Genomic DNA, 27,293 nt, shown 5'->3' with positions numbered 1-27,293 from the left:
AGTAAGGATGAAGATAAAATTGTTCACATGACACTCTTAGCTAAAATTTGAATTGTGTGGGATCTTGCATATTTAAATAACCATTGCTGTTTTGAATAATAGATACATATAATACAGGAATTTAGGAAGTGAGGTAGGGCTACCCAGGGATACAGAATGTGGGGTGATAGAAAAGTGTAGTGGAGGAAATGGCAAAGCTTTGACTAGAAGTGAGTGTTGTGTTACTTTGAAAAATGAATAACATTTTGGGTGACTAACTTGTTTATTTATAGTCTGCCAGTGAAGCAACTGTGAAGAGAGTAAATATTTTAAGTGACATGCATTTGCGAAGTATTCGTACAAAACTGATGCTCATGTCCAGAAATGAAGAAGCCACTAAACATTTAGAAGTGAGTTTACTTACAAGACACTTTCTGCTTGTCTTATTTAATATCATAATTATTTTCTTGCTGTACTGTGGCTCAAACTGACTTGTTTTGTGGTTAAGTCTGTTGTGAGTGTGGTATTAGAAGAAATTACTTTTTATTTTACTTTTATGAAACACAGCATTTCACTTGCCCAGTTACTTTTGTTAGGAATAAACTTAAGAACTATATTGCATTTTCTTCCTTGTTTTTCACTACCCTCTTACCATTAGATGTAACATACTCCTATCGGTAATTAATTCATTCTGGATAACTTACAAGAGGAGACTTTAGAACATGGTATTGCTGGTAGTTTAAATTTTTAGTTTTAAATGTTGGAAAATGGACCCTACCCTTTAAGTAAGAATTCACCACTGGCTGTTCCAGTTCCTGACAGCCTTTGCTCTGTAAATTTCATTGCTCCTGACACTTCATAAATCAGAATCAAGTTATTAGTTTTTTCTGTTACTGCTTTATCACTTAGGGTTCTCAAGGCTCACCCATGTTGTTACTTGTATCTGAATTTCCCTTTAAGTCTGATAATGTATTTACAAGCGTGCTTCAGGTGGTTTGTGGAAAATGAAATGAAAAGATTGTTTTGGTATAGAATTCCTTTCAAAAATTTTAGCTAAATGAGGGGCCAAGTTACTGCAGGGGTTGGGGGGGAAGTGATGAATCGTTGAGCTGTGGATTCCCTGCCCCAGTGCCCACAAAGGTCAGGGCTGGGCTAGCCGGAAGATAGCCTACAACTCTGTCCAGGTCTCTTAGATGGGTGGCAGGGGCTTAAGTATTTCGGATGTCTTCTGCTGCTTTGCCTGGGGATGTTAACAGGGAGCGGGGGTGTGAAATATAAGTTAAGTAGCCAAGGCTTTGGTGCTCATGGAATCCTGGCTTCAAAGGCAGCTTACACAATTGCTGGGTCCACACTTCTTGACTACAGTGAAGAATGCTGCTGTGCACATGCATGTGCGAAAAACAGTTTTTGATCTTTATAATAAATTCCAGTTTTCTTCTTACTAGTGCACAAAACAGCTTGCAGCGGCTTTTCATGAGGAATTTGTTGTGAGAGAAGATTTAATGGGCCTGGCAATAGGAACACATGGTAGTAACATACAGCAAGCTAGGAAGGTTCCTGGTGTTACTGCCATTGAGCTAGATGAAGATACTGGAACATTCAGAATCTATGGAGAGGTAAGATTGTCAATCTCCTAACTTGACTGACTTTATTGTAACATGCTAACCATCTGTTGTTTCGTTACCATCTGTTTGATAGCATTTTATCTTGAAATGTAATGTTCTAGTGAAACACTTTTGACAATCTATTCATTTAAAATTAAAGTGCCTGACAACTGTTACTTATGTAGGTGATTTAAAGCTGATTTTGTTTGGGGAAAGATTTATTGAGTGATTGATGCATAGTATTTTCTGAGGTTTTCTGAGATCACTACTTGTTCAATTCAGTTTTCATTTTCAATAATCATTGAAATTATTCCTTAGAGTGCTTGCTTACCCCTTGAAGGAGAAATGGATATCCTCCATCTGTTATTTCATTCCATGTGTGGCAGCAGCTAGTGCTGGGCCATGCTGAAGCCAGAAGCTGAGAACTCCGTCTTGCTTTCTTCCACAAGGTGTCAGGGACCCAAATGTGGGGGCCAGCATCATGCCTTCTGAGACACATTAGAGGAAGGTGGATCACAAGTGGAGAAGCTGGCAGTTAAACTGTAACCCTGATGTCCGGACAGCACCATAACTTGTTGCACCATGATGCCTGCCCCCAGAAATAAGAAATCCCAAAGCTTTGTTGAGACCACTCTTTGAAATAGTAGAGAGGGCTTCTTTGTGAACTGATACGATTTCAAATGTTGACTTTTATAACAGCTTTTACTCAATACTTATACAGTAAGTATGAAATGTCATTTTGTTTCTGAAATCTTCATGTGTCAAGGGTAGAGAATAGTAGTTAAGAAAACAGGCTTTGGAGATGTGCTGCCTGGATTTGAATCCTGTCTGCACTGCTTAGAGTGGGCTTGCAGTTAGTTAGGTTACTTCCGTGAATGTGTCCTCATCATTTAATAAGAGTGATAGTACTTTTCAGTATATGTGTTTATGATATAAATGCACGAAATAACTCTGTGCTGTGGTTTCTAAAGAAAACTATCAAAAGCAAAGCTGATACTGAGATTTTACTGTTACTAGTAGGCACTTTTGAAAAGTGCTTGTAAAAAATGAAGATGATTGGGCCTGGTGCAATGTCTCAATGGATTAATCCTTACCCTGCAAGTGTCAGGATCTCATGGGTGCAGATTAGTGTCCCGGCTCCTCCACTTCCCATCCAGCTTCTTGCTTATGACAGCAGTAGAGGATGACCCAAAGCCTTGGTACTTTGCACCTGTATGCAAGCCTGGAAGAAGCTCCTAGCTGCAGGCTTTGGATCAGCTCAGCTCTGGCCATTGCAGTTACTTGGGAAGTGAACCAGTGGATGGAAGATTTTTCTTTTGCGTCTCCTGTCTATAGCTCTGATTTGTCTTTCCAATACAAATCTTTTAAAAAAGATTATTAAAACTGTAGGAATTACAATTTTTGAAGCTTTATTTTATTTCTTATTTAAAAGGCAGATTTATGAAGAAATGGGGTGTGGGGGGAGAGAAAGAGGGAGAGATGTTCCATCCTCTAATTCACTCCCCAAATGCTACTAATATCTGGAGCTGAGCAGATCCTAAACCAGGAGCCTGAAGCTTCTTTCCAGGTCTCCCACTTGGGCAGAGTACCAAGGACTTTAGCCCATCTACAGCTGATTCCCAGGCCATGAAGTAGGGAGTTTGATCAGAAATGGAGCAGCCAGGACTTGAACCAGCATCTATATGGGATGCTGTGCTGTAGGCGGAAGCTCAGTGTGCACCCCTGTTTTTTACAGTCACCTGGATAGGTGCAAAATGGGGATATTGAGCACTGGTTACTTAGATTTGCCTAAGGTTATCTATTCTGTAGCTATTAGCTGTAACTAATTCAAACTTGCCGATTTTCTTAGCTTTTCAAAAAGAGACATTATGGATATCTAATGTTTTTTGGTTTCAATAGTGCTGGAAAATTTGTTTAAATTCTTTTTGAGTTTCTGAACCTGAAATGTCATTCCAATCAGCTGAGGAAACCTTTTAGTAGAGCATAGTAGTTCAAAGTAAGCTTTGTTTTGTTGGGGATTTAGATTGCTTCAGGTATGTAATGATGGCATTTTATGTTAATTTTCCCCTCATCTCTAGAGTGCTGATGCTGTGAAAAAGGCTAGAGGTTTCTTGGAATTTGTGGAGGACTTTATTCAGGTTCCCAGAAATCTTGTTGGTAAGTGTGTTTACTGATTATTAAATGAGCTGTGTTACTTAGCTACTGTTAGTGACTTAATTGAATATGTAATTTAATACCTAATTCTGTTTACAGTGATTTTTACAGTACTTAGCAGTGTTTTTATTTTTTAGTGGCAACAGATTTGACTTGTACCTTGCTTTTAAAACATAAGTTTTTTTCTGTGCACCATGATCCAATAATAAGACTCATACTTTTATTAACTGTGTCATTAACAGTTTTTCTTAAATCCTCTCACCCTTTTGGTGTTTGTTTTTCTCAGCCTTTTAATACGTTTTTCTGATTTCTGATTTCAAAATTGTGGTAGCACATTTTGAGAAGGTGCTTGAACTTTGTCTTCAGTGAAAAACAATAACAGTAGGCTAATAATAGGGTAATATCCATAGACCCTGAATAAATCAATAATTGCTTGCTGAGAAGACATAGAATGAAGTGGTAAGTTGTGAGCAGAAGGATGCTGTGGAGGTGAACAGTTTCACTAAGTGTTGGATACCTCTCATGTGAACTGTTTTTATACTTATGTATTATCTGAGTGACAGGTCTTTGAGTTGTAAGTTATTGCTACATGAACGTTGTATAGAGTAAGTCTGGTATTAATATGTCCTGCATCAATGTTTACCTTCTTTTTATGATTATTTGAGGCAAATGAGAGGGTTTGACTACGTGAATACTCAGTGATTAGCCTTAACACTTAATGTAAGAGCAGGCACTAACATAATGTGGTGAGAAAGATTTAATAGGATAAGCAAGTCCTTTCTTCCAGTGGGAGCCTCGGGTTCTGTTTGTGTCGTGAAGCCTGTTCAGCTTTAGGAAATGATTTGCCCAGTCTTTAAATAAAGTCAAACATGAATAGAGAACTTAATACTGAGTATTCTGAAAAGAAGGTTGTTTTAGTCAACAAAAATAGTGTACTCTTAAATTGCTTACAACACTAAAATTTGTTAATAGGAATTCAGCATCAGTAGAAGGTAGCCTTTCAGTGCAGTTCAGAGATTAGGGTAACAGGACACCTTGCAGTTACATCAGTTTTTGAGTTATCATCATTCACTGTAGTTTGATGTACTGAACGGAATTGAAATGTTTAAATTGAATATAAGGTTGAAGAATTTTGTCTAATTTTAATGAAAATTGTTAGTGTAGACATGCTTTATAATTATAAATGAATTACCTTTGTCAGAATTGCTGCTTTTTAAAATGATTCGCTTGTTTATTTAAGTCAGTCCAAATCATTGACATCAGTATTAATATTGTAGTAACTCTCTTCTTCACTTACATAAATGATTCAGTAGCGGGTTTGTTTCCAGTGTAATAATTCTAAGATATCTTTGGTCTTCTGTGGTACTTTGTTAATAAAAGTCCCTGTTTCAGAAATAATTAAATATATATATATATATGTACTTCAGATTTGTTTTTTTGTTTTTCATTGCAATGATGTGAGTGCCTGCTATGTCTTTTTTTCCCCCTCTATCTCATCTTGGTTGAGTCTGGTGATAAGGGTTAACTGTGGTTTTTAGGAAATACACATTAGCAGCAATGATTAGACAGTTGTGAAATCCAAAGTAGTGTAAAAATTTCTGTTGGCTATCATGTATAATAATGCTGTATTTCCCTCTGAAATATTTTATGGGTGAAGCAGTCTTTTTTGAAAAGTAGTGCATTCTTAGTCCAAGTGAAAGAAACAAAAGAGGACTGAGGAATAAAAGGGAATGAGGACCGCTTGCAGGGTAAGTTCCAGAGCAATTCCCTTACACATTAACATTCCAAGTGTTCTAGGACTTCATCGTTCCTGTTCCCCCCAAATCAAACGATAAATAATCCATGAGCTTTGCCTTAGAGATGGGTCCAAAGTTTTCACTTCCTAGAAGCTCTCCTTAGTTATTACTTTGTCCCCTCAGCGTTTTACTGAATCCTCTCAGTTTATACTATTGATTTGCATTGGTTTGTCATTATGCTCTGGAATTTATGGAAATGATGAAATAATATATTGAGTCTCTGAGAATTAATAAAACTTGCAGGCAGGTTCCTGCTGTGGACTCCAGAAAGGTTGTGGGTATTCATACACTACTGGTTATAGTTCACATGATGGAAGTGATAGATTCTGTGGGAGGGACTTCGCTATGTCTACCTGATTTTTGTTTTTCGAAAGACATTTGCTTGCTTCTAGCAGGATGATGATTGGAGTTGCTGCTTGAGCTTCACTCAGTGTTAACAATGAAGGTTGCTTTTATGTGCTGCTGCTAGGGGTGCTCAGAGAAGACACGCACCATGAGAATTCCCTGTGCTGTTGTAGTGTTACATTGAAAATTATTGATGAGAAAAATTATTAATGGAAAAGAGGTTTGAGACTAGGAATTATAGTGCTTTTTTATAGGCAGTTTTCTAGTGGCATTTTCCTCTTATTTGTTCTAGGCAAGCATTGTAAATATTTCCATTTTAACTCGCTTCAACTGAAGTCAATTCAAGTTTTTGTTCAACTGATTTAGTAAAAGAAGTGACTAAGTATGTGGAGTTGATAGCAAATATTGTGTTGTGTTCTGGATGTGAATACATGTTACATGTAAATATTCTGAAGATAATTCATTCTAAAGCTAACTTGCAATCACATTTACCTGTTGGAGAAATAGCAACCTGATGAATTTGTTACTTGTGAATATCATAAAGAAGCAATAAGTTGATGCTGAATGAAAAGTTTTGTTCATATCCAAGATTTTGAAATAAAAAATGAAAGCCACATAAGACATTTAAAAATATTTAGTCTCAGAGCATTTGTAACATAGAAGCAGCAGTGTTGGTTTTAGCAGTGAACACTTAAGCATACTGAAGACAAAGAAGTTTGAGACCACAGATAAAAATCCTTGTTAGCCTTTAGGTTGAGTTACTTGGAAGTAAAATTACAGTGTTTTCCTTGGTGGTTTTAATCCAATAACAAGTCATAGCTTACCAAAAGATAGGAGTTTTTTAACTTACTGTGTGTGTGTTCTCTTACTAAAGGAAAAGTAATTGGAAAAAATGGCAAAGTTATTCAAGAAATTGTGGACAAATCTGGTGTGGTTCGGGTGAGAATTGAAGGTGACAATGAAAACAAACTACCTAGAGAAGATGTAAGTATTTACAGATTTGATTTGTTTTCTTTTTAATATTCCATTTTATGATTTTTTTTTTTTATTAGAAAGGCAGATATGCAGAGAGAAGCCACTTCCCAAGTGGCTGCAATGGCCAGAGGTGAACTGAGGCCAGGAGCCAGGAGTTTCTTCTGGGTCTCCCACATGGGTGCAGGGTCCTAAGGCTTTGGGACATCTTTCACTGCTTTCACAGGCCACAAGCAGGGAGCTGGAGCAGTTAGGATACCAACCAGCACCCATGTGGGAACCTGGCAGATACAAGGCAACTAGGCCACTGGGGTACCAACTGGACCCTTAACTTCCTTTTTAAAAAAAAAAATAAAAGATTGTTCTTGAAAGAGTTACACAGAAAGAATGAGAGATCTCCATCTGCTGTTGACTGCCTCAGTGGCTGCAGTGGCCAGGGCGCAGCTGTTCTGAAGTGTAGGCCTAGGAGCTTCTTTCAGGTCTTCCATGTGGGTGCTCAGGCTCAAGACCTCAGGCCATCCTCCACTGCTTTCCCAGGCCACTAATAGGGAGCTTAATCAGAAGTGGAGCAGCTGGTACTTGAACTGGCCCTCAAATGGGGTGCAGGTGCTGCAAGCGGAGGTTTAGGGCGTTCCTGTGCCACCATGCTGATCCATTTTTAAAATATTGTGTGACTTAATGTTACTTTATAATTTGGAAGTCTTTTAGGAAACATATCCATTAATCTGCCTGTACGCTAATACAATGAACTTTTCTTATTGTTAAAAATTCAGTTTTCATTCTATTAAGTAGTAACCGAAAGTTCAGTTTTTAATCAGTTACTAGTGCTTGAGTTTAAACTCATTTCTTGGTATATAGGTTTTAATCTGATAAATAAACATATTGTTTTGCTTTAAATATCTGTAGTTTTAATCTATTATTATTATCATCATCATTTTATGATACAGTTCCATAGGCCCCTGGGATTTCCCTTATCCCCTCTCAATTCCCCCCCACACACCGAGTTCCCTTACCTCATTACTGAAGTACGGTTCTTCACAGTCATGTCCATTATTGTGGGCATGGACAGTGACAGTGAGTCCATCATCCTATTGTCATATAGTAAACAGTTTCATTGGAGTCCATTTTTTGTCTGAAAGTAGCGATGCACACTGCATTGTATCATCACATCTGGGTATGTTAGTCTCCATTTCACAGTTACTGTATATCCCCTTAAATGAAAGGCCACAAAACAAAATCAACAGGAAGAGAGGAAAAAAAGTAGTTAACATCATGAAGTTAAATGACATGCTACTGAATGACTAAAGCACCGCTGAAGAAATAAAAATAACTTTCTTGAAGAAAATGATGCTGTTGTATGATCTATGAGTCGTTTAATGCGAAGTATTTTGAAGAGATGAAACTAACAACAACAAAAATAATCAAAATTCATGAAGTGTAGTTTCTGCTAATTTGGTGAAATATGTCTCCTGTAGGCAGCAGAGAGGTTTTGTTTTTTTGATCCAGTCTACTAATCTGACGTTTGATTAAGCTTAAGCCATTTACATTCAGGGTTAATATGTGTGGGTGTTACTTTGGTCTTGTCATTTTAGCAATGGGTTGTTCATTGGTTTAGTCTTCTGTTGTCATTTTACTGGGATGTTCTTCACATTTGCCTTTGGTTTTGGTGGGTGCTATTCCTCTTCTCTGTCAAGGGAACGTGTTTAAGTATCATTTGTAGGGCAGGTTTGAAAGAGGCAAATTCTTTTAACTTTCCTTTACTGTGGAAGATTTTTATTTCATTTTCAAAGACAAAAGAAAGCTTTGCTGGATATGTTATCCTGAGCTGGCAATTTTTTTTTTCTTGTAGAAATATGTCACTCCATTCTCTTCTTGCCTGTAGAGTTTCCTGCGAGTTTTTATGTGTGCCTTTAAGGATCTTTTTCTTATGTTCAATTGAAGAGAGCTTGGTGATCATGTGTCGTGGTGAAGATCTTTTTTTTTTTTTAAAGATTTATTTGTTTTATTACAAAGTCAGATATACAGAGAGGAAGAGGAGAGACAGAGAGGAAGATCTTCCATCCGGTGTTTCACTCCCCAAGTGAGCCGCAATGGCCGGTGCTGCGCCGATCTGATGCCAGGAGCCTAGAACCTCCTCCGGGTCTCCCACGCGGGTGCAGGGTCCCAAAGCTTTGGGCCGTCCTCGACTGCTTTCCCAGGCCACAAGCAGGGAGCTGGATGGGAAGTGGAGCTGCTGGGATTAGAACCGGTGCCCATATGGGATCCCGGGGTGTTCAAGGCGAGGACTTAAGCCGCTAGGCCACGCGGCCGGGCCCGAAGATCGTTTTTGATCAACCCTATTGGGAGTTCTGTCCTCCTCTCCCCCCGGATCTTGTTTCCCAATTCTTTCTCTAGATAAGGGAAATTTTCCTTTAGTATTTTATTAAATATATTTTTAAACCCAGTTTCTCTTTCTGTACCTTCTGGGACTCCCATAACTCTTACATTTGGTCTCTTAATAGTGTCTTTCAATTCTTGAATACTTTTTTTTTTAACTTGACCCAGCTCTGCTTCCAGCTTTTTGTTTGCTTCCCCCTGGTGACAGGAAATATCTTCCAATTTTGATATTCTTTTTCCTGCCTCTTTCATTCTATTTTGGAGACTCTTCACTGTACTTTTAATTTGCTCCACTATTCTTCATTTCTGATATCAGCTTTTATTTGATTCATTTGCAATGTGAGATATTCCTTCAATTCCTTGACTGCCTGCTTTACATGCTTCTCATTGTTGATAAGAAGCTTTATAACAAGTGTTTTGAATTTTGTATCTCCCATTTTGTAAATGTCTTCCTTAGTGAACTCTGAGGTTGGCATAGGGCTTTAGTCTTTTGCGGGGAAGTCTTCAGTAATACTCATTTTGACTTTGTCTCTTTTTTTGCTCTTGGTCATTGTACTTCTGGTTATCAATTTCTTCTCCTTGTGGCAGGTTTCTAAGTACTGTACCCCCTGTGCTGCGCCGATCTGAAGCCAGGAGCCAGAAGGTTCCCTGGTATCCTACATGGGTGCAGGGTCCCAAGGCTTTGGGCCATCCTTGACTGCTTTCTTAGGCCACAAGCAGGGAGCTGGATGGGAAGTGGAGTTGCCGGGATTAGAGCCAGGCCCTAGGTCTGGGTTCTTGTTACATTTACTATGGTCTTCACAGCCCCAGCTCCTGGCTCACCACTCTCTACCTCCTGTGACACTGTGCTGAGGCTGCACCATTGTCTGTACAAACTTTCTCTTACTTCAGGTTGGTGCAGGTCTCTGGATTAGGGAGATATCAGGAGTCCTATATAGCTATGTTGTTGTTGGTAGTGTTCGTACAGGAACCTGTTGGCTGTTTGGTCTGAGGGCCAGACAGAACTATTTTGACCTGTTCAGTCCCATAGTCGGTGTTGTTTTCCTGTGGGACCAGTGCAATACACTGAGCTTAGTGAGTTCTTGCTGAGCTCAGCACATGGGCAGTTCACTGTTAACCCTGCAGTCCTTAAACTTTTGTCACATTGTACAAAATGGTGCCTGATGTGCCACTGCTAGTGTTCCTGATCCACTGACCTTCAGGTCTGCGGGCTATCTGGACCTGTCTTGGGTGGAACCTATAGGATGTCACGCTGTAGCAGTTCTTGAGTCAGAAATGAGTTCACTCCCACTTCAGTGTATACTCAGTTCTTTCCCTTGCCTTTGTTTCCTTAAACAAAATGGCGCCTAATTCAGCTCTAGGATGCGGACTCAGCTGTGAAATCCACCCTGTTTCTGCACTGCCTATCTGGGATCTGCTGCTCTGTCTCTGCTGCTGATCAAATCAAACAGACCAGCAGGATGGGAAATTCTTTGGGTTCACATTTGAAGCTCCCAGTGAACATCCCTTCCGACGTTGTTGCTGGTGGAATTCTGGCTGTTGGTGGAGTTCAAATCGCCATTCACTGAATGCTGCTGGGATAATAGTAACTGTATGACCATACCATTGTGGCCACTGCTTTCCTGTGTCTGTCAGTCTCCAGGTGCCCCTCTGCTGTTGTTCTGTCATCCCATTTCCTGGAATGTGCCCTCTGCTTCACATTGGCTAATATTTCTCCTGTTTATATGTGTCCTTACTGTATTGCGGCATCTTAATTTCTCTCGTTCGCTCTCTTAGGAGTATTAGAGGATTAAAACCGGCATCCATACGGGATCCAGGGGCGTTCAAGGCGAGGACTTTAGCCGCTAGGCCACGCCGCCGGGCCCGCTTATTCATTTTGAAATCTGTATTATGTAGAAGTTAACAGTGAATCATCTTAAGAATTACTTTGAAGATAAAATGCAAATTCATATATAGAACAATAATATGAAAATTTGGAGAAACATAAATTGATTATTGTACTTTACATTTTCCTTGGGCATTAGGAAACAAAGTTGTTTGAGGAAACCAAAACCTTATTTTTAACCATCTGTTTGTCCCAATTTTGTAAAACTTTTTCTGAGATTGCACAAAATAAATCAAATCTGAGTTACTCTTTTTATTTATAATCTAACTGCATGTATCTGCTCATCAATAGTACTTTTATTTCCTGTTTGTAGAAATAAGCATTGTGAGGGATACTTCTTACTGATGAAGAAGCATTGCCGATAGTAAATGTGATCAAACATCATAGTGGTACTTTGACTGCTTTGTAATGTAAAACTGTACCCTCCAAGTTGGAGGATCTTTCTGGAAATTCTTGGCCAACTTGAATGAAATGTTTCATTTTCAAATTGGGTACAAAACTAGAAAATTAAATTCAATTACAAATCAAACTTTTTTTAGTTTTTAACTTTTTTTCCTAGCACATTATAAAATTCTGAATTACAGCAAATAGAATTACTGAAAATTTGACTTTCAAATCACATAAATTTTGGCAATTTCTTTTTAAATTTGAAGTCAGTAGATGTAAATTGCTGTGTAACTTAGAACAGTTTTTCCAGGTGATGCATTTATAAAGTCAAATCCAGACTAGAGGTTGTTAAAATATTGCATACCGATGGTATTGTATTTTTTTACAGGGAATGGTTCCATTTGTATTTGTTGGCACTAAAGAGAGCATCGGAAATGTGCAGGTTCTTTTAGAGTATCATATTGCATATCTAAAGGTATGTATATTGTTCGTATTACATTTCATAATTGTTGCCTTTTTTTCTGTTTGTAAAACACTTTTGTAGTGAATTTCAATTGTTCAAGTATTTTTGTCCTTTGCCTTTATATGGTTCTTTCTTCCCTTTGATTTTATGTTTCTTTTTTTGTTTGTTTAAGAAGTGATCACTTCCAGTATTCATATAATTTTACCATTCCGTTTGTCTGTATGTTATATGTTAGAACCATCTGTTTTCACCTCTGTACTGCATGTGTAGCCGGGGTACAGAACTGAGTGAATTTGTGTGTTACTTGCTAATGCTGCTGTTCTTTGAAGTAGGTACACTGACCTTATTGATATCATTAGATAGTTCTTAACATTTGTTACAAAATAATTGATTTATATTGGTATCTAAACATTAAAGATTTTAGGAGGGCCCGGCGGCATGACCTAGTGGCTTAGGTCCTCGCCTTGAATGCGCCGGGATCCTGTATGGTCACCGGTTCTAATCCCGGCAGCTCCACTTCCTCTCTCTCTCTCCTCCTCTCTGTATATCTGACTTTGTAATAAAAATAAAATAAATTAAAAAAGAAAAAGATTTTAGGAAAGGAAATGTCCCCTGAATGATTAGTAACATTGGTTTTATACTTTTAAAGTGTGGTCATATCCTCAATTATTTTGTCTCCAAGATTTTATTCCCTGTTTATTTTATTGCAGAGCTAATACTTTGAAAGAACCCCCTGAAATGTCTTGTCCTTTTTTTTTTTTTTTTTTTTTTTTTTTAATGAAAGCTGTCCACAAAGTCAGTACTTTTATGGTATCCCACCTCCTATTCCACAAGAGCTTTCTCTTGAAACCTTGTTTTCACATCCTGCATAAAACTCTTCCATACTTTTAAATCTGATCTCAATCCCCTATTTATGAGGGTGTAATCTTCAAAGATAAAAAACTGGTAATATTACACAATTACTAGTTTTTTGAAATTATATATTTTGAGATTTATTTTTCTTTTGGGAAGTCAGATATACAGAGAGGAAGAGCTTCCATCCACTGACTTATTCCCCAAGCGATCACAACGGCTGGAGCTAGGCCAATCTGAAGCCAGGAGTCAGGAACTTCTCCCAGGTCTCCTACATGGATGCCAGGTCTCAAGGCTTTGCACCGTCACTCAACTGCTTTCCCAGGCTACAAGCAGGGAGCTGGATGGAAAGTGAATGCCTGGCATATGAATTGGCGCCCATATGGGATCCTGGAGCATGCATGGCGAGGACTTTAGCCACTAGGCTACAGTGCCATGCCCTGTTGTTTATTTGTATTTGAAAGCAGAGTTGTAAAGAGAATGGAAGCCAGAACTTCCCAAAGCTGGCAATGGCTGGAGCTGAGCTGATTAGAAGCCAGCAGCCTGTAGCTTCTCCCATGCAATTGCAGGGTCCCAAGGACGTGGGCCATCCTCTGCTGCTTTCCCATGTCGTTAAGCAATGATCTTGAAGGAAAGTTTAACAACTGGGACACAAATTGGCATCATATGGGGAGCTTGCACCATATGGAATGCCAGAGCAGCAGGTGGAGGACTAGCACACCACACCGTGGTGCTGGCCCTATTGCTAGCTCCGTAATAAATTTGTCTTAATATTGTTAATGTGTCCACTTGAAGGAGGAATCTGTGTCTTTTATGTTATCACATTCTTGTTGGTGCATTTTTAGCCATAGTCTGATGTATTCAGTAAATGGTAGTTGAATTAAATGTAAGTTTTCTTACAAAATAGTTAAACCAAGACCACAACCTCTTTCTTTTGTGAGAAGTACAGCTTTAACTGTAGGCTTTAAGAAGACTCACCCTTTTTTGTATTGTTTATAGGAAGTAGAGCAGTTAAGAATGGAACGCCTACAGATTGATGAACAGCTGCGTCAGATTGGTATGGGTTTCAGACCTTCTTCCAGCAGAGGGCCTGAAAAAGAGAAAGGATATACCACTGATGAAAGTACCGTCTCTTCTGTACAAGGTTCTAGGTCTTATAGTGGAAGAGGCAGAGGTCGTCGGGGCCCTAATTACACCTCCGGTTATGGTAAAAAAACCTTTTTTGGTACCAGTAATTATAATTCTGAATTAGGTATTGTAGTATATTTTATTTATTAGTTCAATGACTGTGTTTGCGCTTTGAAGATACAGTGCATTTCTGAATTAGAAGTGTTAATGGTAGTGACAATGTTACATTAAATAACTAAAAAGCATTTAATTTGCAAGCAGTTTTATAATGAAATGTTTTTGAGTGACCGTTCATAATTATGTTTATTTGAAATGCTTAGAGTGAACTCAGTATGGAACTTATTTCCCAGTCCTCCTGCTATAATCCTATACATTTATAATTACAGCCTATAGTAGTGGCAATGATACTACTAGATACCATCTTTTATTTGTCCTCCTCATCCCCCAAAAAACTAAAGGGTTTATCACAATGCGAAGATTGTTTGTAGGCAGATTTGAATGTATTAACATCCTGTGGAATCTGTGTAGTAATAACAGCATTTCACTAAAAGGAAATCTTTAAATGTCAAAGTTGATTAACATTTTACTCTCAGGTATTTTGCTGTGAGCATGAAGCCTTACTGTATAAAGGGGACAATGGAGTGGGGATAGTCAACCATTCTGTAATCCTAAATTCTCACATATTCAACTTTGGCAGGCGTTAATTTTCAGCGTTTGAACCTGGATCTTGGCAGTGACCTGGCTTTTTTTTGTCTCCTATCATTTGCTACTTCCTTGTATTCATCCTGGCTTTGGAAAATGATCTATTCACCTTTTCTGAAATTAAAGGCATTTGAGGAAATCATAAATGAGTACAAATTTCCAGTGTGAGCATTCCAGATTTCATGTTTGATTGAGGTGTCATCTAATGATGCCAGAGTTATATAAAACATTTTATCTTTTATGATAGGGTTGGAAGAATAAAATTTATTTCCTTACATTCTTAGTTTTTAAATGTTGCTTTGCTTTTAACTCTTTAGCTTTAATTCAACTTTTGACCTGAAAAGTGAAATTCCAGTGTCAGACTTTTCAACATATGAAGGTCTGAGAATTTTCAAGGATTATTGTGTTCCTGAAATCACATTTAGTACAATATGCAATCCGTTACTGAGGAGAAATTAAATATATTCTGACGAAGTTTTGAACAGTGATTTATTAGCATACGTAATCAGATTTGTGACTGTTGAGTTTGATTGAAGACTTTTCTTGCCCTTGATGTGAGTTGAAGGGTAGAGGGAGAGACAGAATCACTGTGTCATGTGTTGGTTCACTGCACACGTGGTTGCAGTGGCCAAGGTCGGACCAGACTGAAGCAGGAGCTTGATCCGGGTCTCTGTGTGGGTGCCAGGGCTCAGACACTAGCAGTTCTTTCCCAAGCCCATTAGCAGGAACTGGATTGAAAAGAAAAAGCAGCTGGACTCAAACTGGCATCCCATATGCAGATGATGGTGTTACCTGAGTTATGCTTTTTGATGAGACATCAGTCACTTTGGGAAAAATACTGGTGGTAGAGGAACATCTAAGTAGCTTAAAGTTTCATAAATTGTTCAGTCGATGACCAAAGAATCTTGGTAAACTAGTAATATTGCATTTCTAAAGTAGTTGTTAAATTTGAGAAATTGAAAGAGAACATAATACTAGTTCAATTTGATTGTGGATGTTTTTGTTTACCTTTTACCAGAAGAATTTTTAGTTAATAATACATGGTATTTCTATAGGAAACATGTACTGGTGTAGCCTTTGTAGTTGGTATGTGCCTTATACTCATTGGATGATGTTTTAAAGCTTTAAATTTTCAATATTGGGAGCTAATGTTTCCATCCACAGTTTCCCAATGTCAGTGGTGCATGGGTGCTAAAGTTGGGAGCTCAGTCTAGGTCTCACATGGTGCCAGGAAAAACAACTGCTTTAGCTGATATTTCATGGCTGCTTCTTAGCATCTTCATTAGCAGGAGCCTTGGGAGTTAGAGCTGGATGTCCAACCAAGGCCCTCAGTCTAACAAGGATTGTCTTGTCGGGTGTCATGTCACAACCAGTTGCTTAACTGTTAGGCTAAAAGCTACCTCATTTCCCCCATTTTTTGTTTCAAATGCAGAGTTAACAGAGAAAGGGGAGACAGATCTTACATTTGGTGGGTCACTTCCAGAATGGCCAGAAAGTTCTAAATTTTCTGTTCTGAAACCAGAAGTTAGAAGTGTCTTCCAGGTTTCCCATGTAGATGCAGGGCCCCAGCACTGGTCATCCTTTACTTCTTTCCCAGGCCATTAGAAGGGAACTGGGACTGGAAGTATAGCTGTAGGGACTCTAACTAGAGGCTTTTTAAAAAAAGTAATTTTATGTATACACACATACACATACATAGATATTTTTAACTTATTTTTAAGTTACTACCATCATTCTATGATACAGTTCCATAGGCCCTGGGGTTTCCCCTGCCACCACCACCCTACCCCCCACCGAAATCCCCTATACTATTGCTATAGCATAGCTCTTCATAAACAGTCACATGTTCATCATTGTGGGTTTGGACAGTGGCAGAGAGTCCAGCATCCTATTGTCAAGAAACAGCTAATAGTTTCTTTGGGAGTCCATCTTTAATCTGGAAGTAGAGATAGACACTTCACTGCATCCTCACATCTGGACATGATAGTCTCTACTACACAGTCACCACACATCCCTCTTAAATGAAAAGCCACAATAGCAAAATCAACAGCAGGAAGAACATTAGAATTTTACAACACCATGAATTTCTCAAGAGTTTTTGATAGTTCAACAGTCCTGAATTGCTGGCAATCCCACCCCTCTAATCACGATAAAATCTGTCTCAAATCCACTGGCTGCTATAGTCCACCTTAGTGTTTCCGTCTGCCCAGATCTTCACTGCCAATGATTGGCTGGGGTGGTTGATCAGTTTGTTCTGTCCTCCATGCTCTGCCATGCTGCCAGGTGTCCTGTGCAGGCTCCGATGCACTGCCATATCCTTCATGTACATTTGGATATGGTTGTCTACTGTTCCATCTAAGCCACTGAGGAGGCCCAGTGCTGACACATGCACTCCACAGTCAGCCCATGGAACCTGCAGTTCTCTCCATGGTTAGGGTTCTGAGTCCAGCGGATCAGTTGGTAGACAATCACCGAAGAAACCTCATCTGAGGCCATCCCAGACCTGATTCATATGTGTGTGTGTGTGTGTGTGTGTGTGTGTGTGTGTGTGTGTGTGTGTGTGTGTGTGTGTGTGTGTGTGTGTGTGTGTGTGTGTGTGTGTGTGTGTTGCCAATACAGGGTCCGGCAGTCTGTCACCCAAATCAGCCTATGCACACACTGGTAGTTGCAATTGCTGGGTCTAACTGGAGGCTTAATGTGCTAAGCCATGGCGCTACCCCTGTGTATTTTTTCTTTTCTTTCTTTTTTTTTTTTTTTTTACAGTTTATGTAAGTTTACTTAATTAAAAGAGTGACAGATATCTTCTGTCCACTTCATTTATTATTCAGTCCACTCCCCGTATATCTGCAATAGGCAAGGCTGGGTCATGCCACAGCCAGGTAGACTGTGAGATCTCTCATCAGGGGCAGGGATCTGAGAACATGAATCAGCATGTCTCCCAGAATGCATTACCAGGAGGCTGTCTGAAAGGCAGAGGTGTCAGGTGTGGGGTCAAGTGTGCCTTGTGGTAGAAGCTCACTGGTGTTGCTGGTTTGGGCCTCTCATCTGTCTTACCTACTTAAAATGTCAGGTTTGATACTTCCTTTATATATCTTGAATTTTAGATTTAGGTTAGATAGAATTTCTTGCTTGTAACATTATATTAGATAAATACTACCCTGGATTTCTAAAAATGTAATAGAAACTTTTTTGAAAGGCCTAAAAAATAAGAGTTTTACCTTCAAATTTTTATAATGTTTCATGCTAGCTACAGGTTTGTAAATACTTTAAAATGGTTACATATTTCAGACTTTTTCATACTGTTAATATTTGCCTTAATTCCCATGTTTTGGTATGTAATTAATGAAATTTTTTTCCACCTGGAGAAAGTTAAAGTTCATTAATTCCATTCATGATTTTAAATTCCTGAAACACTTGAAACTGAGTAGTGAAAAGAAATTTGAAATAGTTTCCAAAATATGCTCCTAATTTAGTCTCTAAGTCACTTATGTGATAGACTAGTTAAATTCGTTTAAGGGTTCTTGGAAAATTCATGGGAACTTCAAGGATTTAAGATTTTTGCACCAAAACAAACTTTAAATTTCATTTTCCTGAATGAGATTCCCCTTTAGTTACAATCCTACAGATTAAAATGGATGTATTGCAGTTATTTCTACAGATGAATGAAAGTTTATGTACCTCTTCAGTTACTTACAGCTTTGTACAATAGAACAATAAGCACACTTATTATTAAATAACTAGGCTTTTTGTGAAATCACTGTTATTTGTGAGTTTATTCAAGTGAACTTGAAGTTTACAGTATATTCATTTAAGAGCAAATTAACACACATTGCCGACTAAAGATGATTTTTTTCTACCTTTATTGTAGACCAGTTTTCAATCAACTTAAAAGAGTAGAAAGCTTATAACACTGTAGTAGAAACACAGAGCTTTTTGAGAGCAAAAGAGAAGGGGAGAAGTCTGGTTCCAGTTTGCTTTGTTTGAATCTAGAAATTAACTAGGTTCTGAAGGAGAGATATGTATAGATAAGAGGAAAGTGGCCTCCCAGACAGAGTGTGAATGGTTATGAGAGTGATTGGGTCATATGTATCTGACAATTACACACTAACGATGAGGAAATCTTTGCAGTGGCTAGGTTTTTGAAAAGTCTCAAATAGATTGTTGGAATATTAAAAATGCTCTATAAACTTGTACATGTTGCTCACTCTCACTGGTTATATATAGCTTTGATCCTATTGTCAGATAACATTTGGTTTAGAGACTTTTTAAAATGTGTTCAATAGTTTCAGATATTATGTTTTTCTAATTGGAGACAGTAGGAAAATATGAAACCGTCCAGTTTATAACACCATCAATTGGAAAAGTACTGATTGGGGGATGTCAAAAATGTGGGGGAAAAACATACATTTTTAGTTTCAGTGAAGTCATTGTAGGATTACTGTATGAGTAAGTTACTTGGTTTTTTTTAAGTATGAATTTTTTTCCAAGTATTTGGGTAGTGACTGTATTTGATCACAAACCAAGAATTGTGAAGAAAATGACTAAAAATCTTTCCACATTATATGAATTTTAATAACTTAAATTGAATGTGTTGTGTGTTTTCTACAATTGTTGTGTTATTGGTTCCTGTATATCAGAACAATTTTAACCTTTCCTGGCAATGGATAAGTGCAATTTTAGGTTAATACATTTCATTTTTGTGAACTTAATTTTTATTTAGTCTTCTGAGAAACAATCAGTAATGGTAATTAAAAGAATAATTTGCAGAAAATAATTTAAAATTTAAAACTTTAAAAAAAATTATGAGTATCATTTGCTTATGTCTCTTCTTTCCCAAGGTACAAATTCTGAGCTGTCTAACCCCTCTGAAACAGAATCTGAACGTAAAGACGAGCTGAGTGATTGGTCACTGGCAGGAGAGGATGATCGAGAGAACCGACATCAGCGTGACAGCAGGAGACGCCCAGGAGGAAGAGGCAGAAGTGTTTCAGGGGGTCGAGGTCGTGGTGGACCACGTGGTGGCAAATCCTCCATCAGTTCTGGTAGTCTTTTATATACTATGTCAGCATCCATGCCTTATAAACACTATAACCTTACAAAAGTTAATTCATCTTCCAGAGACGCCCATTCTTGGAAATTTCTCTTTCCATTCACTGTCCTATAGAAAGCAATGGACCGTACTATAAAGTTCTGTATGTAAGGAAAAACTAGATTGTTTTTCAGTGAAGGTGCACTTCAAATATTCAGCTCAGAGCTTTAGTTTATCTGGTTGTCTTGAGAGTCAGATGTTTATTCCCTCAGTTTTGGGGGAGTGTTGTGTAATATACAGAATTTTTGTTTCTGTTTTCTCTTGAATTCAGAAGTTACGTATTTTTATTCCCCAGTCATTCATTCACAAAGAATCCTAATACACAGGGAAATCTAAATGTAAATATTTCTATAAGTAAAATTGAAATTTAGTGAATAGCGTTCTTTGCCGTACTATGTACTATATGTGTGAATAGGGAAAAATGGCAGAATCAGCTTTTTAACACATTTTTAGTGTAAGGAATTGAATGATTGAGAAGAGTGTTTAGATGACAAATGATTTGAGTTACAAAAGGAACTTTTTGAATATTTTTAACGCTTTAAGTTAGGCAATATTATAAGAGTTGTCAGAATGTTCTTAGCTTGATGGTTGGGGGCGAGGAATTTGGCAGGGATATATGGACTAGCTAATATCAAATACTCAAATTTATCATGCCATTGTCACTTTTTTCTTGAAACAGTGTAATCTTCAGCATAGCTTATGTATTATTCAAGTATTATACAGGATATATGTTATTTAATATATGCCAAGTGTGCTTTTCTGTTTAGATAAATGAATACAAATCAGCATAAAATTTAGGTGAGTTTTTATTTTTTAGGCATTCATTCTCAAGTTCCACAATAATAATTCTTTGAGTCCAAAGTTCAGTTTATAGGCTGTGGAAATAGTTTTTATATTTTAGAACTGTTCGAGCTGTTAGTGAGGTTTATAAAATTGTAGTATGCTAATTGCAAAATAAGTGTACCCTAACTAGTATTTATTATTAATGGATATAATTAGTGTTTTTTGCAAAGATGCTAGCTTGCTAGCTGTACCAAAGGAAATCTAGAAAGGAAAAAATCGTGATTTAGGTGAATTTCTTCTATAATTTGATTGTTGGAGGCAATAAGTGCACTTAGGTAAGATGGGTCTTTTTCTTACAAATTGTGTCTTAAAACTTCTTTTACACCTTCACCTCATCCTGCCCTACCTTCACTCTTTATTTTTTTTTTTTTGAGATGGAGTACTAGCCAACTTTTTGTTTTGACATTTTTGTTTTCATAATCAGAATTTCAGTGTTACTTCAGTTTGCTGCTTTATGTCGAGTTGTTTTGATGTTACAGATTTCCGTTATGTCAGAGTGCAGGTGTTGGGTATTTGGACATGATTAATATTGGTATGAAGCAGCAGTCCCGTAAGAGTCAGTAAAGGGGGTAAAAGTTCTTTGAAATAATTCACATTAGTTGAATATTTATTTCCTTTTATTTCTCTAGCTTATGTGTAGGATTGCCTTGAAACATGACTGTCAGAACTAGCATAAAACACCATTCCGTATACATTTGTCCTTCATTATCTATAGGGGATTGGTTTCAGGGGCATACTGCCCACAAGCTGGGACCAAATTCTAGATGTACTCAGTCCAGTTTTGTACCCAGCCAATGTAAACACTGTGTAAGTGAATGCGTCGTGCATTAAAGGCAACAGGATCTATACATGCTCAGCGTTGGTTGACTCTGCAGAACCCACAGAGGCAGAGAAACAACTGTATGTTTTCACAACATGTCAGAGGAAATGTTTGGGGGAATGTAGGTGTCTGTTCATTTTCTGCTTGATAATTTCTCATCACCATGTAAAATTTTCCGTAACTTGTTTTCTAGATGAAATAGTGATACAGAAAAATTTGCTGGCAGTATATTTTTGTTGGGGGAAAGTTGGAGTTTATTTACCATTTATTAATAAAGTTCAGTTTAAATCAAGCTTTCATGACTTCAGCCCTCTTAAACAAATGTTTCTTGCCTCTGACATGAATATAGTGCTCAAAGATCCAGACAGCAATCCATACAGCTTACTTGATAATACAGAATCAGATCAGACTGCAGACACTGACGCCAGCGAATCTCATCACAGTACTAACCGTCGTAGGCGGTCTCGTAGACGGAGGACTGATGAAGATGCGGTTCTGATGGATGGAATGACGGAATCTGACACAGCTTCCGTTAATGAAAATGGGCTAGGTATGTAAGCATTTAGGGAAAAGACATACGTATTTTGTTCATGTATAAAGCATTTTCCTAAGAAGTATGCCATTGATGAATTTTGTAGTGTTTAAAGAAGATATATAGCTTTTGTCTGCCCCTTGATACCATTAATTAAGCACAGATATTCATACTGCATACAGTACTTAGAGCTTTCGTTTTGCCTCTTTCAAATTTTATATGACATTAATGAAAATACATACATACATACATACAAGTGTGTGTGTATAATGTATATAATATGTATATACGTACACGTGTATTACGAGTGAACATTTTGACATTACTGATTTGGGATAAAATTAGTCTATTGGGGAAAGCTTTATGTTTGAAGGATTTAAATTAAGTCAGACTTCACTTTGAGGTAAAACTGTTATTTTCAAATGATAATTACAATTTTAATCTATTATAAATGCTTAAAGCTACAAAATTGTATATCTTAATAAGTGATGTTATATTTTCTTTGGTATATAAATACAACTTTCTTTGTCTCCTGAGAGGTTTGAAAGGAAGAAGCTTTCTTGTTTGTGTGTTTATTTTGTATTTTGTCAGAATAGTTCATGGTAAACTTTGCAATTGCAGATGATAGTGAAAAAAAACCCCAGCGACGCAATCGTAGCCGCAGGCGTCGTTTCAGGGGTCAGGCAGAAGATAGACAGCCAGGTAACTGGAGTGCACTTGTTGACAACTTAAGGTCACAGCATGAAAAAAATGTTATGTGTCTGCATTCTAAATATAGTATACTTATGTTTACACCTGTGCATATACATTGAAAACGTGCGTTGTTCAACTAATAAGACTACTACTTTTAAAGTGCATTTTTCCTTCAGACTGTAAATATTTTAGTAACATGTTCAATTGATCTAATGTGTCTAAATGTTTTACATGGAAATACTGTTGAGAAGACCATTATGATTTTGTTCACTTGGCAGATGCTTGAAATGAGGCCTGCCATCCCAGGGACTGTGTTGTAAATTGTGCGATTTGAGGTTGATTGGCAAAAACTGGGCAGCTTTTGCATGGTGCCTGCTTACTATATCTGGATTCAGCACCTCATTTTTGTGGGATTTGTAATACCCAGTATTGAAGCAAAGAAGCAAAAACTACAAAAGAGAAAATACTTTTTTGTCTTAAGAGGGGTGCATGTTGTGTTTTCGTTGCATTGTAGTGTTATGCCTTTTTTCTTTCACCTACTAACTGTTCAACTTACGATCTTTAGTTTTAGAATGTCATTTTATGTCGTCGTAGTTTAGAATAATTTCTAAGACTTGTTTATTGTGTTTGTTATTTTAAACATAATTTCATTTCCTGTTTGTAGAGTATCACGTCTATTCACAATGAAGAAATGTGTGTGCACCAGAAATAAACCCCTTTCAAACTAATCAATTTTTGCATTATTTCCATAATAAATTCATTCATATGCTATTCCCAAAATAAAGGATGTAAATTCTAGCATCTTTAGCATTTTAACATTGGTGGTTGTAGGGATATTTAGAAAAGCTAGTTCAAAGGTATTAGGTCCCATTTTTGAAAGTTCTTATAAAAATAGGTGGGAATTTTAAGAGCAATTAAACATGTAAAAAATTAGCATCCATAAATTTTTTATCCTCTTTTTTCTTTCTGTGTTAGAAATACACTTTAGATGTAGTCATCATGTATATTCACTGAATACATTATTCTGGCCTCAAGTTATAAATAGGAAATTTCAGGATATCAGCCTGGGCTTAATATTGAATAAAATAATTAACACATTAAGTCCCAAGATTACATTTTGGGTCTGTTTCAGTGGCATAGTACTCATTTCAGAGTTATCGTAAGTAACATATTTCTTGCTAGGTTTTTACCTTTCATATATGGCACAATGGAATACAATGGGTTAACTTAATGAGTAGTGTTTTTTGCTCAAGTAGCTGACCTAAAAGGCATAAAATAATGGGGTTTGTTGCAGAAGAGGCACCAATTTCTCTGTATTAATTGAAATGCATAATTTGCATTTTGGAATAATTGCCAATAATTTATGTCCTATTCTGCCTTCATTCCTTTTATACTCTGGGTTTTCTGCACTTCTTTCCACCTTAAATTTGCTGGTTTCCTGTTTCCCCTCAGTTGGTAGGAAGGTAGGGTGGATAAAACGAACATAAAATTAGCTTCTCATTACTCGCTGCTCAAGGGAAGCATTTTCAGTGATTTTTTTCTTAATAGCACTCTAAAGTAATACTATCATTTATTTGGTTAAAATTTCTTGTTCTCATTGTAAATTAAGTATTGCATATTCTTTGCTATCCTTAGAATATTACAGTGCATTTAAATGTGCAGTTCGTTAAATCCAGACCCTTGTAAAAAATTCTAGAGTGTAAATTGTAGATTTAGGTTTCCTGAATTCTTCTGTTAAATGTTTCAATATTTGTTGAACTTTAAGAAGTTTTTATACAGACTGGCTAGAAATTTTTAAAATTAACTGTTTCTTGTCTTTTCCTATATTTGGGGAGGGAGCATTCCACTAAGTCTTTTTTGATTGATATCTATATCAAATCCTATTACACTGTGTATGTACACAGCAAAGCATCTGAAAAACATTGCAACATGTATTTAAATTTAAATTTAGCATGTTTGTATATAGCACAGTTTCCAAGTAATTTAGATTTTTCCGGGCATCGCTGAGGCTTAAACTGAAAACAGTACAATTTTATTTTGCTACTATCCAAGGTTGGGAATAATTTTTCCACCATGAGGTAGAGGTAGCAGTGAAGTGAATTACAATATCTCCACCCTGAGTACTGCAGACTGATAGTGGCAGCAGTGAACTGAAACAAATTGAAATGCTTCAAAATGAGCATGTTGAATTTCTTATCATTCAGAATAAGAAAGGAAGTCTTAGACTCAACAATAGGCTTTAAGATAAAAATGAGCAAAGTTCTGAAGTTAGTTTTGCATGATATAAAATCAAAATGATGCCTTGTGGCGTAATTTGAACCAGATGGACCATGTGGTTCCAAATTAAAATTTGAGTTCTTACAGAAGTATCTTACACCCAGGTTTTCAAATACATACTATATTTTCATCCAGGCAGGCTTTCCTTACTCAGTTTGTTATACAAAATTTGAAAGAATTAAGGCATAAAGTGAGGCCAGTATGTATACATATTGAATAGACCTGACTTGTGCTACGATTGGCAGTGTGGTGTTAGTTTGGATTAATCTTTACCCAGATTCATCATTACTCTGCACTGGTCTGTCTTGCACACTTGATAGGAAAAATAGCAGTGGGGGTTGGTGTAAGAGTAGGGGTGGTCACAGAATTCATTCTGGCCCTGGATCAATTCTGATCAATGTCTACTTTTTAGGATGGGTAGTGGTCTGTCATCCTTATTTTACTTGTAGTTTATTATTTTAGCAGAGTGGATTCTAGCATGAAATGCTAAAAAGGAAGCAAAGTGTCAGATTTAAGTTTAATTTTTTTTGTTTGAAAAATGAAGGAAAACATTTGAGCTTTTTTTTAATGACATCTTACATATGTGTTATTTGCCCCAGTGTAGCAAGCATTGTCTTCAGCCTAGAACACTGCATCCATACTTCCTGTTCATGGTTGTGGCTTCCTACCTCAGACTTGTTCCGTGGCTTTACTCTTAACCACACAGAAATAGCTGGAGTCTTGGGAATGAGGATTTTTAATCCAGACTTCCTCAATCTCTTGAGAGTTTTAAAAGTTTGTTTAGTGCTAAATAGATTTTTGCAAAATTTGCTTTCGGTTAGAGGTGGTGCCCAGCTTAAGAAAATAAATACTGAATTTGGGTGGCCCACCATTATTTTATTTAATAGTGAAATTACTCTTTATCCATAAATAAGCTTTAGAAAATTTTTCAACTCCTGTAATTTTTTTCTCATCTTTAACAGTCACAGTTGCAGATTATATTTCTAGAGCTGAGTCTCAGAGCAGACAAAGAAACCTCCCAAGGGAAACTTTGGCTAAAAACAAGAAAGAAATGGTAAGGAGAATTTAACCTGTAGGGTTTCTTTTTTATTTTGGTTATGGTTTAGATTTTTTTTTTCCAATTCTTGCTGTATGATCACCTGTTTCCCCAAGTAGAGAAGTAATTAAAGACAATTCAGTTTTATTCTTGGCCCCTGGTAATAGAGTATGCATGCTTGAGCCTGAAATACTTTTCAGTTAGAACTTTAAATAGCATTTATAAAGTTCAGTCTATCCAAAAACATTGGGCAGAGCGACTGTTGCTTAATTTGGGGGAGGACTAGGCTGTGTGTACCTCTTTGCAATAATGGAGATGGACCTTTTAAAATTTGATAATGAGTTTCCAAATAAGGTGAGTAGCCATTGCTTTGCTTTGGGCATTAACAGTTTAAAATGACGAGCTTTTCAAATTTTTTTTTTTTTTTTTTTAAAGATAGGTTTCATTAAACAGTATTAACAGTATTGATGGTTTCAGTGGTTTCGGCACTGCCAAGTTACTAGGTATAATGGAATTGAAAAGTAGAGTGGTATACGTTGATATTTGAATTTCATGAACATTTTAATTCTTGGATCCACTGTGACATTTAAGCTGCAATTTTTAAATGAATTAATGTTTATGTAGCTATTTTTTTCCTCAGCTATAGATTTTTTTAATTTAATATAAAGAAGTTGAAAAGTTGTCTCCCTTTGGCAGGCAAAAGATGTGATTGAAGAGCACGGTCCTTCAGAAAAGGCAATAAATGGCCCAACTAGTGCTTCTGGCGATGAAATTCCTAAGCTACAGCGTACTCCAGGAGAAGAGAAGATTAATTCCTTAAAAGAAGAAAACACTCAAGAAGCAGCAGTCCTGAATGGTGTTTCATAAACTGAAGAAGTTCCTAGTTTACAGTTCTTTTACATTACATTTACAATAGTGCTTGTACAAGCTTGCCAAAGATAGAATATGGATCGCCAGTCTTTCCATCGCACTTTCAGTTCCTCCATTTGGAATCCAGAAAGGGGAGGGATCCTGAAGAAATCATATGTTAAACATACTTTGACACCTACTGTGTTATAAAATCTATCATCAGATGTGCCTTGAGAATAGTATATGTAACATTAAAAAAAGTTGCTGGCTATAGGAAATGTTATTTTGTTCTCAACATGTGGCAGAGATGGGGGAGGTGGGTGGGGTGGGATCCCTAAGGTAATATTCTCTATGAAAGCGTTAGCTGCTTTTGTTACATTTTTAATAATATGCAACCACTTCTTCACCTGAGGAAACTTAGAATGAAATGCAGTCTAAAATATTTTGCACTGAATTGTACTTTCTTCATTAGTTTAGTCTGGAAACTGGTCTGTTTTAATGTATTTTTAAA

General features: G+C 37.1%; 1 protein-coding gene across 8 annotated transcripts in view; it reads left to right on the top strand.

The window, feature by feature from the left end:
- The window catches only part of FXR1 (FMR1 autosomal homolog 1), a 77,878-nt gene extending 50,818 nt beyond the window's left edge, over nt 1–27,060 (top strand). For 3 of the 8 annotated variants that reach the window (XM_004591256.3, XM_058662218.1, XM_058662219.1), the window contains exons 7-17: nt 273–389; nt 1,425–1,595; nt 3,662–3,740; nt 6,753–6,862; nt 11,887–11,973; nt 13,813–14,020; nt 19,482–19,685; nt 21,745–21,945; nt 22,549–22,629; nt 25,860–25,951; nt 26,630–27,060. In XM_004591256.3, coding sequence (XP_004591313.1) covers nt 273–389; nt 1,425–1,595; nt 3,662–3,740; nt 6,753–6,862; nt 11,887–11,973; nt 13,813–14,020; nt 19,482–19,685; nt 21,745–21,945; nt 22,549–22,629; nt 25,860–25,951; nt 26,630–26,800 — 1,521 coding nt within the window. In that variant the 3' untranslated portion in view covers nt 26,801–27,060. The remainder of the gene's footprint in view (nt 1–272; nt 390–1,424; nt 1,596–3,661; nt 3,741–6,752; nt 6,863–11,886; nt 11,974–13,812; nt 14,021–19,481; nt 19,686–21,744; nt 21,946–22,548; nt 22,630–25,859; nt 25,952–26,629) is intronic. The other 5 variants (XM_012928709.3, XM_004591257.3, XM_004591259.4 and 2 more) reach the window with 5 other exon arrangements.
- Nucleotides 27,061–27,293: the final 233 nt, after the last annotated feature.

The sequence above is a fragment of the Ochotona princeps genome, chromosome 3, assembly GCF_030435755.1.
Source record: "Ochotona princeps isolate mOchPri1 chromosome 3, mOchPri1.hap1, whole genome shotgun sequence".
Taxonomy (NCBI): domain Eukaryota; kingdom Metazoa; phylum Chordata; class Mammalia; order Lagomorpha; family Ochotonidae; genus Ochotona; species Ochotona princeps.
The sequence above is the reverse complement of the archived record's forward strand: the minus strand, read 5'-3'. Positions and strand labels throughout refer to the sequence as shown.